A 13,161-nucleotide genomic window follows, 5' to 3' on the forward strand; every position below is an offset into this window, starting at 1 on the left:
AATTTTAGCGTTCAATCTAATCTGTGCTGCATTTTTTAATCGTTGGGACTTTAATTTAAAATGCTCTAAAATTCCATAAATTACAAAGAAAAAATATTGATTAATTAGTGTTCTTTTTTATTGGAATATTAGAGTCATATATGTAGAATAGCATAAACTTCCACAAATGATAAGCTGTCAAAATTTCAGACTTGGCTTTTATGAACCCAAAATGTTCCAAAACTACCAAATTTCGTAATGTGGCGTTCTGAAAATTTCTCAAAAAAAAAGTTATGGCCGCTCAAAGTTTTGAAAAGAATAGTAATTTTTTTTAGCTCAAATCTCAAATTTTGGCAACTTTTCAGTGTCGCAGCGGTTGGAACTTGATTTTCATTTTATCTTGTTTTTGTGTGTGTTGCCTGTAATCATTTTAAACATGTAATCATCTTTTTTCAGCCGAACAACATTTGCGGTACATTTTTAAATTTTTTTTCCGAACTTGAAAAACTTGATATATTGCTTCAACAATTCTGCTTAAACTAATTGCTTACGCAAATAGATCATTCTGGAACGCCGAGAATTTGCGCGGCAATTCAAATCTTGCAGCTAGTTTATCAATCAGGATGTTAACGGATTTTCCAGTTTTTGGATACTAATTTGTTTTAGTAATTTCCCCACTCACACTACTCCCTCTTTAAATTGACTTTGAGTTTACTATGGGAAAATGTGCCTTTAAGTGAAAAAGCTCCGACCCCAAAAATCAACATTTTTAGCAAAATTCAAGAAAAATCAATAATAGGCTCCTTTTTTTTTAATTCAATTTTTGTGTGTAATATGCCAGATTCAAACATTGCATGCTGAATATTTATTAGAACAAAACTTGAAAAATCAGGTGATTATTGATTTTTGAGAATCTCCACAACGCGGTGAACATTCTCTTCGATGCCATTGTAATCATACTGAAAAATAAAGGAAATTAAAATTTTAAAATTGCGCAGGGAATTTGTAGTCATACTGAAAAAATTTGAGAAATCGGAGAGAAAACTCTTTAAAGATCGTTGAAAATGAACAAAATAACCTACTCTGAAAACTTTTGAGTCGGGAATGAGGTAGACGTCTAAGCCGCAGTTCATTTTATTTGCCCAAGGGCGAAGTTGGGCCAGGGAGTGAATCGAGTGAACGGCTTCTCGCTTTCCTTTGCTGAAACGTTGGTTTTCAAATTTAAAAACGATTTTTTCAAAAAAATTTTGTATACGGGCATTTTTGGAATTTTTCGAAAAAAAATTATTGTCAAAAAAGTAGTTTTTTGGCAAAAAAAATTGCTAAAAACATTTTATTGATTCATTTGTTATGTTCTATTATATTTAAAAAAAAAAGATAGAATGTTAGAAAAATCAATAATAGGCCACGCCCATTTATTGATTTTTTTGTACTTTTTGGAATATAAACCCACGCATTTATGTCTTTCATAAACTTGGATGCACAGTTGAGCCCGATGTCCATATTCAGACAAGTTCGACGTGTATCATATTTGGGGTCGCATGGAATACCTCCATTTATTCCTGAAAATAAGAATTTTGAATTTCCTGCCAAAATTTTTGTTGGATATTTTAAAATTCGAATTTTCCATGAATTGTTTTCTTTTTTTTTGAAAATTTTTTGAGTAAATTGTTCTAAAATTTCTGCTTAAAAATTCAAATTTAATCAATTAAAATGTTTTTTCTTTTTAATTTCGAAGAATGCTTGATAAATTTTTTGATTGAAAAAAGGAAATTCTTGCCGAAATTTGTAAAGAAAAACATTTCAAAAAATTTAAATTTCCGGCTGGAAAATAGTTAAAACTTCAAATTTTCCATTTGTCTTCAACAAAAAATTCGAAAATTTTTTAATTTAATTTTTTCGTAGTGCATCCATGCAGACGCCAATTCGCCTGTCCTCGCCTCCTGTATAGTGCGGCGCGAAACCCGAAAAGTGTCGGCCGCTTCTAAAACTAACATTTTGGAATATGTGACCGCTTACTTCTCACCATAGTGCAGAAATGAGGCGAGAGGTCGGCGGTAGGCCCAGTAACCGCGCCTGCCTCCCAGGGAAGCAAAAATGCAAAAATGTACCTTTGTCAGAAACAAATGCTCTAACTGACTTCGTCAGTGGAACTCCCAGTTCTTCATTAGTATCCACACATTTTCCTCCAATCACCGCTTTTCTTGCAATTGGGGATCCTTCTCCATGTGCCACAATATCAACCTGATTATTCGTAAAGTTTGAGACTGCAAGAATAAGTCTTCTGATTTGTTTCACATATTCACACTTCATCTCAAGATTTCGTTGAGAAGTGTCGGTTGTATTGCCCCATGTTGTTGTGTAGACGGTTTCATCACTATATCCTCTTTCTATATATTGAGGTCTGTAGTATTTCTGTATTACGCCAGCATTGCTGGCTCCGGCGTGTACGATGATGATAGGGACTCTTCTGAAATTTAAATGTAAAAAATTTACCTTGGTTTGTTTCAAATAAATGGCTAAAGATGGCGTTTTTAACTTTTTTAAAAGCGGGAAATTCAAATTTAATCCAACTAGTAATTTTGTCGATAAATCAAAAAACCGAAAAAGTCTGGAAATTTCTGGAAATTTTTGAAAAATCTGAGCAACTTTTTGATTTTTTTGTTAGAAATGTTCTAGAAAATGTTAAAAAATTTTTTTTAAATTCAGATATATTTTTAGAGAACTATCTAGACGTTTCTGGGAAGTTTGAAAAAATGTTTGAGAAAAGATTTTAATAAAAGTTTTAATAACTTCTGAGTAACTTTTGAAAGGTTTCAAAACTTTGTAGAAAATTTGAGTTCTAAAAAAATTGAAACAAAAATTTTGAAAAAAATTAGAGAATTGTCTAAAAAATTCTGGAAAGTTTTGGAAAAATTTGAGAAGCTGCTGAAAATTTTTCTGAGTTAAGAATGCTCTAGAAAATATTCTAGAAAAGAAGAAACATTTCGATAATTTGGAAAAATTTAGAAAAGTCTAGAGGAACCGGGAAATATTTCCAAAAATTTCGGGAAATTGTGAAAAATATCCGGAAAAGATTTAATTAATTACTCTGTCTTAACTCCTCCAACATGATTTCCACCTCCAAAACATCTATTAGCTCCAAAAAGGTCGTTTCTAGACAAAACTTTCAGCAATTCCGGTTGACCAGCAAAGTAGTTACGGAAACTGTCCGAAAACTCCGCTTGGACAATGGTGGCCAGGACCACGAGGGCAATTGAGTTGAAGAGAATTTTCATTTGGGATCTGAAAAAAAAAATCTGTATATAATTTGGAATTTAGGAGAATTGGAAAACTTAAAAACTGGCTAAAATTAAATTTTGGCCGTACATTTTTATACAACTTAAGCCACGTTTCAAAAATTCCAAACCCGCCTACTTCCGTTGCCAAGTCTAGGCACTTAGGTGTCTTATCAGTTGTGTTTTTTAGGTTCTATCACGGTGGAATAACAAAAGCATTGTCAAACTCATTTTACTGATTGCATTTTTAAGCTCATTATCAAATTTAAAATAATACTTAAATGACACCTTTATTCAGAAATACCAAAAAAACATTTTTCACTACTTTAGAGGCTCGTAAAACTACTCAAAAACTGGTTTGGAAGGATTTTAATGGTTTCAGGAAACTTAAGTTAGAAGCTTTTTAAGAAAAAACTTAAGAACTAGTTTTCGGCGACCTCCGCCTGCCTTGCGCCACGAGCCGCGCCTTTTGTATAGTGCGGCGCGAAACCCGAAAAATGTCGACCGCGCATGTCTCCCATAGAAATCAAAATGTAATCATCTTTTTTTACAGCCGAACAGCATTTTCAGTACATTTTTATTTTTTCCGAACTTGAAAAACTTGATAAGTTTACGCAAATAGATCACTCTGGAACGTCAAGAAGTTGCGCGGCAATTAACATTTTTAAGCTAGTTTTTTACGCTGTCAACGGATTTCCCCGTTTTTTTAATGGATACCAATTTAATTATCTTTTCAGTATATTCCCCACATTCACTTTCTCAAAATTGGGACTAGCGGGCCCTGCGGGCCCGCCAGTTGTAGGGGATGTAGGGCGAGTCCCCCAGTCGGGCGTAGGTTCTCGGCTTCGCCTCGAACCTGTCAGAGGATTCGCGACAATTGCCATGACGCCAGAGAATTTTCATTAAGACCTTTCAAGGTTAGGAGCCAAAATAGAGATTTTTCTGCAAAAAAAATATCCTGAATTATACTATTGTTGGCAACATGCCAGAATGTTCGATGGAAATTCAAAACCCGAAAAAGTTCAAGGATCTCAAGTTTCCTGCTGACCTCTGACTTGACCAAAAAGTGAAATATTTGCTATTTTTGGAAAAAAAACCATAAAATCAACAAAAAAACATCTATATTTATATTTTACTGGTTTTCAAAAAGAAACAAATAGAAAACAAGACAACAACCAAGAAGGCGCTAGGCAGACAAAATGGCCTACTTAGTATCTGTCTTTGATATTCAGGACAGTTCTCGACATAGTGGTACCATATCATCATTTCGTAAGTGAAAATTTGGCTAGTACGTGCTCTTCATTAACGACACTTGAGTTTTGATGTTGAAAAATGATTATGATTTTTGTGATCCACGCTTCCTGACTTAAAACGTTGTTATCCGTGAAGTTAATAACCATTCAAAGTGTTGTCGATTTAAGCTCTTGTACATGACTTATGTTTTAAGTTAAAGCCTAGCGCCTTCTTGGTTGTTGTCTTGTTTTTCTACAGTGCGTACAAGTTCTATACGCCACCCCCAAAATGTATTCCTGTGGCCACGTGCGTACTTTTAAGAAAAATTCTGCTAATGCCATTCGATTCCAAATCCTAAAAAACCTAGGATCATGAATTTTCATGACCTTACCTCAAAAACTAAAGAAATGAGGTCAATAAATCGAAAAATTGGCCGTACAAGTTCTATACGCCACCCTCAATTTTTTGTTGATTTTTTCAAAACTTTCAAATTTAGAGAGACAGTTAAACAGCACATCAATAATTTCGAGTGAATATCAGTGCAGTGTAGCTTTTCCTACAACCACAGACAGTTTTGTCCCAATTCGTACTTCCGTGGAGCCCTAATGGCGCCGAAGGGCCTGAAACGTGGATCTCGGCTCCCACCTGAGATACAACATCAAAAATGTGGGGATATGTTCAAGACACTATTCCAACATCTCTCGTGAATTTTGGTCTAAATTGGACTGTTCCTCGTCTCGATAGTAAAACATTTCTGTGAGATCCCGCCACTTTTTGGCTACTGGCATGCTTAGAGGCCGACATCATGGTGCACATGAATCTAGTTGTTATGCATTTTTGCAATTGAGCTACAAATTTCGTCGTGGTATTGTTCTTAAACAAGAAAATTAAGCTTACTGTCATTAAACGCTCTAGCTATTCAGAAAAGTTCACACTTACAACCACAGTACAAAATGCACTGAAAACACACAAATTGGACTGTTCCCTAAACATTACCCTAAACATTTTTCATTTGAACTTTTGGAATGTGTCCCCGGAACTTTCTATTGTTTTATTCAGGACACTTTTTGAAATAAGTGGCGGAAGTTAATTTTTTTAGTTTTGAACTCTTTGAAACACCTACCTATAAAAAGGCTGAATTCTGAATAAAAATGATTTTCTAAGTTTTCTGAAAATTTCCGAAAAATTGAATTTTTGGCTCAACTGGTAAGAGGGCTGACTGGTACGAAATGGGTCTGGGGTTCGATTCCACGCAATGACAGAAATTTTTTTTTATGAATTTCTAAACATGGCTTTACCTAAAAATCCAAAAGTGCACACTTTTACTAAAAAAAGAGCATCACCTTGATTCAATTATAATATCCTTACTCTGTCACGTGCCTACGTGCCTACATGCCTCTCTCATGCTAACCGACGTACCTACCTCATCCCTACCTACGTGCCTACACTCTTAGCTTATGCCTACACGCCTACCTGCCTACCTACAGCATACCTGCCTACGCGCCTACACTTTTACCTCATACCTACATGCTAACATCATGTCTACATATCTGCATACACTCCTACCTAATGCTAACCAACGTGCCTACACTCTTACCTGATGCCTACACAACTACATCATGCCTACCTATCTGCATACATGCCTATTCTCTAAATTTTTGCCTACACACCTGTCTCGTGCCTACCTCAAGCCTACCTACATGCCTACACGCCTATCAACTCCCCAAAAAACGAAAAAAAAAACGGTGGAATTTGTTGAAAATTCATTAAAAGTGAAAAAAAAATATTTTTATTTAATTGTACAAAATTTATCAAATTTGATGTCCACCGATTTGTGGAGGAGGACACGTGTTCGAGTGCGGAGCCAGGACCATTTTCTTCTCGCGGAGAGCATCTAGAAGGAGCCAACAGGCGACCGGGTTCTGAAAAATTCAAAATTTGGGCATAGCTTCCGCATCCCCAGTGACAAATGTGCTCTATTGCACAAATTGTTGGTTGGAATACGGTATTTATTGCATGTTTCAGCCGAGAATACCGATATTCTAGCCATCAATGAGGATAAAGGCACACAAGTCACAGATTATCAGTAGAGCGTATTTGCATTAGCTAGGAAATTCAAATTTCTGGCTAAAATTTGAATTTTAACGGGAATTTTGAACTTTTGGGGGAAAATAACGCATTTTTTGAGAAAAAATGTCAAAAACGGGTCAAAATTCGTGTTTTAATAGGCAAAAACACCTCAAAAACGCCATTTTCTCGGGATTTTCAGATATTTTCGGGCTATTTTTCAGATTTTCCAGGATTTTCCAAAAATTCCCTACAATTTGCTGCTCGGTCTCCGGTTTGCAGTGTGCCGACGCCGCTCGTTCACCCCATTTCGCAAAAAGTGGGTCCCGCGCATCGTAGATCGGCTTATTGTTTCCCCATAGTTGTGGTGGTGGTTGTTGCGTGGGCGGTGGTGCGGCGGCTGGAGCTCCCTGAGCTACACGTCCTACGGCTCCGAACATCACGTCTTGTGGCGGTGGTTGCTGGTGTTCTGCTGGTAAAAATTTGAATTTTTGAGTGTTTCAAGTGCGCTCTGATGCGAATTTTAGAGGGAAATTTGAATTTTTTGGCAATTTTGAATTTTTGAGTGTTTCAAGTGCGCTCTAATGCGAATTTTGGCGGTAAATTCGAATTTTTCCTAAAAATTGAATTTGTCGGTGTTGCAAATCAGCTCTAATGCGAATTTTAGCGAGAAATTCGAATTTTCTAGTGTCTAAAATGCGCTACAATACAAATTTTAACGGAAAATTCAAAATTTTTCTAAAGTTTTGAAATTTCAAGTGTTTCAAGTGCGCTCTAATGCGAATTTTGGTGAAAAATTCAAATTTTCACAAAATTTCGAATTTTCAAGTGTTTCAAGTGCGCTCCAATGCAAATTTCAAATAATAATTTAAATTTTCACAGAATTCTTGAATTTTCTAGTGTCTAAAGTGCGCTCTAATGCAAATTTTAGGCGGAAGTTTATATTTTAACAAAAGTTTGAATTTCCGAGTGATTCAAGTGCGCTCTAATGCTAATTTCAGCGGGAAATTCGATTTTTTCGTAAAAATTGAACTTTTCGGTGCTGCAAATGTGCTCTAGTGTGAATTGTAGCGGAAAACTGAGATTTTCGGTTCAAAATTCAACTTTTCATAAAATTTTGAAATATTGAATGTTCCAAGTGCGCTCCAATGCGAATTTTGGTGGAAAAATCAAATTTTTACAAAATTTTGAATTTCTCCGTGTTTCAAGGGCGCTCCAATGCAAATATCGGCGAAAAAGTCAAATTTTTACGGAATTTTGAATTTCGGCTGTTCCAAATGCGCTCTAATGCAAATTTCAGCGAAAAATTCAAATTTTCCGGTTAAAAACCGTACGTGGCGGTCTCTGCATCATCATATTCTGCATCATTTGTTGCTGCTGGAGCTGAGCTGCAGCAGCGGCTCTTTTCTGCATTTCCGTCTGCTCCATTCCTCTCAAATGATGTGCCATGTAGGCTTCTTGTGATTGTGCGTAGGCGGCCGCCGCCGCTTCTGCCTCCTTGTCAACTGCCGCCGCTTTTCGGTGCTTTTGTTGCTGAAAATTGAACATTTTAAAGTAAATTCAGCATTTTTGGGTCAAAAATTGTCTTTTTTCCAGATTTTTCTATAATTTTTAGGTTTTTTTTACGAACCTGTGACGTTCTCGCCTCCACTTCTTTCTCCCACTGCTCGAATTGCTGTACATACGAATTATAAGCCTCCGTGCCAATGGAACCCCTGAAAATCATCCAAATTTGCAATTTTTCCCCGAAACTCGAGTTTCCCACTTATTATTCTCCTTCCACTGCTCGAATTGAGCTCGATAGTCTGCGTATTGCTTCTGCAACTCTTCCTCTGATACCTGGAAATAGAGAAAAATCGATTTTCTGCGAAAAATCCTTGAAAAACGATAAAAACTCACTTTTTTCGAGGCTCCCGACATAATTATCTGAAATTTAAATAACTTTCTATAGATTTTATGAGAAAAAATGGAGAAAATCGACGGAAAACTGGCGAAAATCGATAAAAAACAATTTTTTTCAAAAAAATAAATGGTGGCCGAGGAGGGGTTTTCTAGGCCATTTTGACTTTAGACTCGGCCACCACGATTTTTTGAATTAATTTCGCTGATTTTTTCGCTATTTTTATTCATTTTCTCCCGTTTTTTCTGATTTTTTCTGTTAAAATCAATAAAAATTCCTAAAAATCCGATTTTTCTTCAGGTATGCAACCCGTTCTTGTAAATAGTCGACCATTACGGGTGAAATCGCACGAATCCGAGTCAAAACTCAATTTAATCGAGCAAGAAGACCAGTTTGAAGGCGCAAATTGTGAGTTTTTAGTGCCAAATTTGATTTTAAAGCTTGTAAATTCAGATTCAAGCTCGTCTGGTGTCATAATATGCTATTCGAATGGTACCGGAGAGGTTATTACGCAGGAGGCGTTTGATGTAAGGGAATTTCCAGGGAAAATCGATATTTGGAGTCCTAAAATATGCAAATTATTGATAAAAATCGCAAAAATTGCCTTAAAAACACGACGAAAAAACAGTTAAAAATCGAAAAAAAAACCATGATTTTCCAATTTTTTTTTTGCAAAAAATTTAAAAACTCGCAATTTTCAGGATTCCGGCATTCATTTTATCTTCTCAAAAGCCACGTGTATACAATATCCGTCAAATTTCGACCCAATCGGTGTGGGATCCGTCGTTCAGATCTTCTGGAGCCGGAGCTTCGAACGGGTGGTCCGCGGGAATCATATTATAGTGCAAATCGAGAAAATGGAGGTTTATAAGTGTAAGTTTGACCCGGAAATTCGAATTTCCCGCCAAAATTCACCCTGAAACACTTGCAAATTCGAAAATTCGGTGAAAATTCAAGTTTATAACCTAAAAATTTGAATTTCCCGCCGACCGGATGCTGCAAGCTCGCTCCACCGAACAAATCATGAGAAATTCAAATTTTCAGGTTGTGCAATGCTCCGCGAGCAGGTTTTCGTCACATTCAACTCCCCGTCGACTGCTGGCGTCGCAATTGGAGTCACCGAACGAAATATTACTGTAGCTTTCCATCCGAACTGCTCGCCTGTTATTCGCTACGAGACCTTAAAGGCGCATAGCATTGGACGCACCGAATTCGAGATTAAAGATGTACGGGAATTTGAATTTTCCAACGGAAAAAATGTGCTCTATTGAGAAAATTGCGAAAAAAACGGGGTTTTGCCTTTGAATTTTTAATTGAAAAAGTGAATTTTAAATAAATTATTGCCGAAAATTAGATTTTTCATTGAAAAATTTTTTTAAAAACAATTTTCTTCGAAGAAAAATTTAATTTTGGCTGAAAAACGTGCATTCTCCACTTAAAAAAACATTTCCCACCCACCGCGTGCTGCGAGTGCGCTCCAATGCAAATTTTGCATTAGCGCGCATTTGCAGCTTGCGGTCAGCGAGAAATTCGAATTTTTGGGTTGAAATTGATAGAATTTAACTCAAAAATTCAAATTTCCCGTCAGAATACTACTTTACACAGAATATCTCTACTCAAAATTCACTTTTTTCGTTCAAAATATCAGTTTTAAACCTGAAATTTCAAATTTCCCGCGGATCGCATGCTGCAGATGCGCTCCGATGCAAAATTTGCAATAGAGCGCATTTACAGCTTGCGGTCGGCGGGAAATTTGAATTTTTGGGCTAAAAAAGCGGATTTTCACCAAAAATTCAAATTTTCCAGAGACACCGAGAGAACACGAATCGAATGGTGGACGTTATCCTGGCGGCAGTACCATTCCGCGTCGAAATCCACGGAAACGTCGATAAAATCCCATTTTTCGTCATTGAAAAGTGCCGAAATTCGCCGGGCCGATCCGGCGCCGCTGTCATCACAAAAATTATGAAAAATCATTTTATGGAAGCGAATTTCCTGCAAAATTCCGAATCGATCTACTTTGATTCGACGTCTTGCCACTCGAATATTCTCGAAAAAGTCAGCATTGGCTCACTGATTAATGTGCTTGCCGACCCCACATTTGCCACGTCATCATACAAATGGTATGGCTATGACGTCACTCTGTGTAATGTTCGTTTTTTAGTGATTTTTTACCAATTTTTACGCAAAAAATTTGAGATTTTCGTGTTTTTTCCCGCGATTTTTACCTAAAAATTGGCACTTTAACTGAAAAAATCGAATTTTCGTGGCTTATGTGCTTCCACCTTAATTTGGGGGTCAAAAATACCGATTTTAATGGATTTTTGGTTATTTTTGAGCCAAAAATTCATTAAAAGCCGTATTTTCTACCCTTGGATTATTCGTAGAGCACATTTGCCACCGGAGATGCGGAAGCTATGCCCAAATTTTGAATTTTTCACTCAAAAACTTGCAAAAAATTTTTTTTTTCCAGAATTACCTCGCCCACGCCAGCACACAGAGAAGCTTTGTACTGGAAAATAATGAGATTCTGCAAAATTGTAAGAAGCTCGAAAAATCGCCGGAAGAAGCGGAAACCACTACGAAAAATGATTTGAGATTTGTGCCACCGCAGCCGGAAAAGGGAGAGGTTAAGAAAAAGTACGGAAATCTCGAAAATTTCAGCGAAAAATTTGAAATTCCGGCATTTTTGAGCAGGAAATCCGTTAAAAAACCCAAAAATTCAAATTTCCCGCAAATTTATCATTAGAGCGCACTTACACTCATAAAAATGCCGAAATTGTGTGGAAAATTGATTGAAATTTAAATTTCTCTCCTGCAAATGCGCCCCAATGCAAATTTCTTCAGATTTTTGCATCGGAGCGCATTTGCACCATTTTTCGAATATTTTTTTGTGGCTCCTGTGCTTCTACCCTAATCTGGGGGTAGAAAATACCGGTTTTAATGAATTTTTAGCAGAAAAATTTATTAAAATCCGTATTTTCTATCCCCGATTACTGGTAGATCACATTTGCCACCGGAGATGCGGAAGCTATGCCCAAATTTTCGTTTTCAGCTTTTTTACCCGGAAAAACGCAATTTTTTTGCAGAAAAATGACGAATTGCCTGAAATTCAACTCGAAAAGTGCTCAATTCAAGCTCCGACATCTCATCCTCGACAGATGCTTCAGGTAGATCAAAAATTCAAATTTTCAGCCAAAAAATATCGATTTTTTCCAGCGAATTACCGGAACGCGAGGCCAAATCGATTATCAACTCGTATTTTATCGATCGACTTGCCGAGGGCATAAAAATCGAGAAAATCGACAAAAATTGGAGGACATTTGGTGAAATTTTGCCGAAAACTCCAAAAAAGTACAGCGAATCGCTGAAAAAATCGATTCAAAACGTTTTGGGTAGGTTTAGATGTTGCAAATGCGCTCTAATGCGAAAATCGGCGAAAATTCGCATTGGAGCGCATTTGCAGCGTGCGATCCCCGCGAAATTTGAATTTTTCGTATAAAAATCCTGTTTTCAGAACCATTTGGCCTCAACAAACCGGAAAAAGCAGCGGAAACTCCAAAAATTGTGGAATATTTCCCGAAAAATCCGAAAAAACGTGTGGAAATCGTTGAAAAACCGACGGTCGACGAGATTCGCGAGCTCTTTGGAGCACTTATGGACGCGGAGGGTTTTGCGTTGAATCAACGTGTGAAGCCGCATTTCGTGCTACCCGATACTCGCTGGAAGCCCACAGAACGGAGATATATTGGTAAAAATTGGATTTTTCGCGAAAAAATGGCGTTTTTTGCATGTTTTAGCCGGTTAAAACATGAATTTTCGAAGGTTTTTTGCCTATTTTTCCCTAAAATGGAGCATTTTTCTGATTTGGGGGTACTGTAGCTACAGTAACCATCGGATTTTTCCCTAAAAAGTAAAAATTGTGGCTTCTGTTCTTTACGCCTAATCTGGGGTCGAAAACAAGTATTTTTTATGATTTTTTAAGCTAAAAAGCTTAAAATCCATTAAAATCCGTATTTTCCAGCCCTGGATTATCCGTAGAGCACATTTGCCACCGGAGATGCGGAAGCTATGCCCAAATTTTCATTTTTCCACCCAAAAACTTGGACTTTCAGTCAAATTTTCAATTTTAAGCCCTTTTTCCGTTCAGGAATCTACGACGACGTGCAATGGACGTTTATGAGCACATTTTGCCCGAAAATCGAGGAAAATTCCGAAAATCGACCGCTCGCCGGCGGGGTAATATGGATTTTTGTCGATTGGAGCGCATTTGCAGCTTGAAAATTGTATTTTTCAACAAAAAATTCAAATTTCCCGCCGACCGCGTGCTGCAAGTGCGCTACATTGAGAAAATAGCCAATTTTCCACCCAAAAATCGATTTTTTTTTTCAGTGGTGGTACCGGCGAACCGTCCCACGGGACCATCCCGTCGAAATTGTGCAGAAAATGGAAACTCGGCGGAATATTATCAAAGATTGTACAGAATCCCCGTTTATTGAATGAAAAACTAACTCGTGTGAATTTAAAAAAAAAATATAAATAGTTTTATCGATTTTTTTCTCATTTTTCTGATTTTTTATCGCCTTTTTCGGGTTTCCCACCCATAATTTACCTATTTTAAGAGGAAAATTTGAATTTCCCGACGATTTGGTGGTGCGATCGCGCTCCAATGATAAATTGGCATCGGGGCGCGATTGCGACATG

At 37.0% G+C, this 13,161-nt stretch overlaps 3 protein-coding genes across 6 annotated transcripts; 1 reads left to right on the forward strand and 2 right to left on the reverse strand.

Annotated features, from left to right (window-relative positions):
* Window positions 1-829: 829 nt before the first annotated feature.
* On the reverse strand, window positions 830-3,266 carry lips-13 (LIPaSe related). The gene is made up of 5 exons (NM_061515.4): window positions 3,070-3,266; window positions 2,091-2,449; window positions 1,433-1,541; window positions 1,062-1,179; window positions 830-938 (listed from the first exon to the last, which is right to left on the reverse strand). Exons 1-5 carry the CDS (start codon window positions 3,255-3,257, stop codon window positions 876-878), a joined length of 837 nt encoding a protein of 278 aa, NP_493916.2. The 5' UTR covers window positions 3,258-3,266; the 3' UTR covers window positions 830-875.
* A 2,970-nt stretch (window positions 3,267-6,236) lies between these two features.
* sut-1 (SUppressor of Tau pathology) lies at window positions 6,237-8,489 on the reverse strand. 2 transcript variants are annotated; one of them, NM_001129167.3, is made up of 6 exons: window positions 8,457-8,489; window positions 8,323-8,396; window positions 8,188-8,272; window positions 7,892-8,090; window positions 6,812-7,029; window positions 6,237-6,412 (listed from the first exon to the last, which is right to left on the reverse strand). In NM_001129167.3, the coding sequence occupies exons 1-6, from the start codon at window positions 8,475-8,477 to the stop codon at window positions 6,302-6,304; spliced, it is 708 nt and encodes a 235-aa protein (NP_001122639.1). In that variant the 5' UTR covers window positions 8,478-8,489; the 3' UTR covers window positions 6,237-6,301. The 2 variants fall into 2 exon arrangements, with proteins under 2 accessions (NP_001122639.1, NP_493917.2); NM_061516.6 differs by having other exon boundaries at window positions 6,271-6,412; window positions 6,812-7,026; window positions 8,457-8,483.
* A 268-nt stretch (window positions 8,490-8,757) lies between these two features.
* eri-3 (Reverse transcriptase domain-containing protein) lies at window positions 8,758-13,015 on the forward strand (the record flags this gene model as incomplete). Of its 3 annotated transcripts, NM_061517.8 has the most annotated exons (11): window positions 8,758-8,865; window positions 8,911-8,984; window positions 9,159-9,330; window positions 9,502-9,683; window positions 10,264-10,608; window positions 10,931-11,097; window positions 11,547-11,627; window positions 11,677-11,852; window positions 11,975-12,208; window positions 12,608-12,696; window positions 12,850-13,015. In NM_061517.8, the coding sequence occupies 11 exons, from the start codon at window positions 8,760-8,762 to the stop codon at window positions 12,958-12,960; spliced, it is 1,737 nt and encodes a 578-aa protein (NP_493918.2). The 3 variants fall into 3 exon arrangements, with proteins under 3 accessions (NP_493918.2, NP_001305238.1, NP_001305239.1); NM_001318309.3 differs by lacking the exons at window positions 8,758-8,865; window positions 8,911-8,984; window positions 9,159-9,330; window positions 9,502-9,683 and having other exon boundaries at window positions 10,288-10,608; window positions 12,850-12,960; NM_001318310.3 differs by lacking the exons at window positions 8,758-8,865; window positions 8,911-8,984; window positions 9,159-9,330; ... (1 more) ...; window positions 10,264-10,608; window positions 10,931-11,097 and having other exon boundaries at window positions 11,551-11,627; window positions 12,850-12,986.
* Window positions 13,016-13,161: the final 146 nt, after the last annotated feature.

This window comes from Caenorhabditis elegans, chromosome II, assembly GCF_000002985.6.
Source record: "Caenorhabditis elegans chromosome II".
Taxonomy (NCBI): domain Eukaryota; kingdom Metazoa; phylum Nematoda; class Chromadorea; order Rhabditida; family Rhabditidae; genus Caenorhabditis; species Caenorhabditis elegans.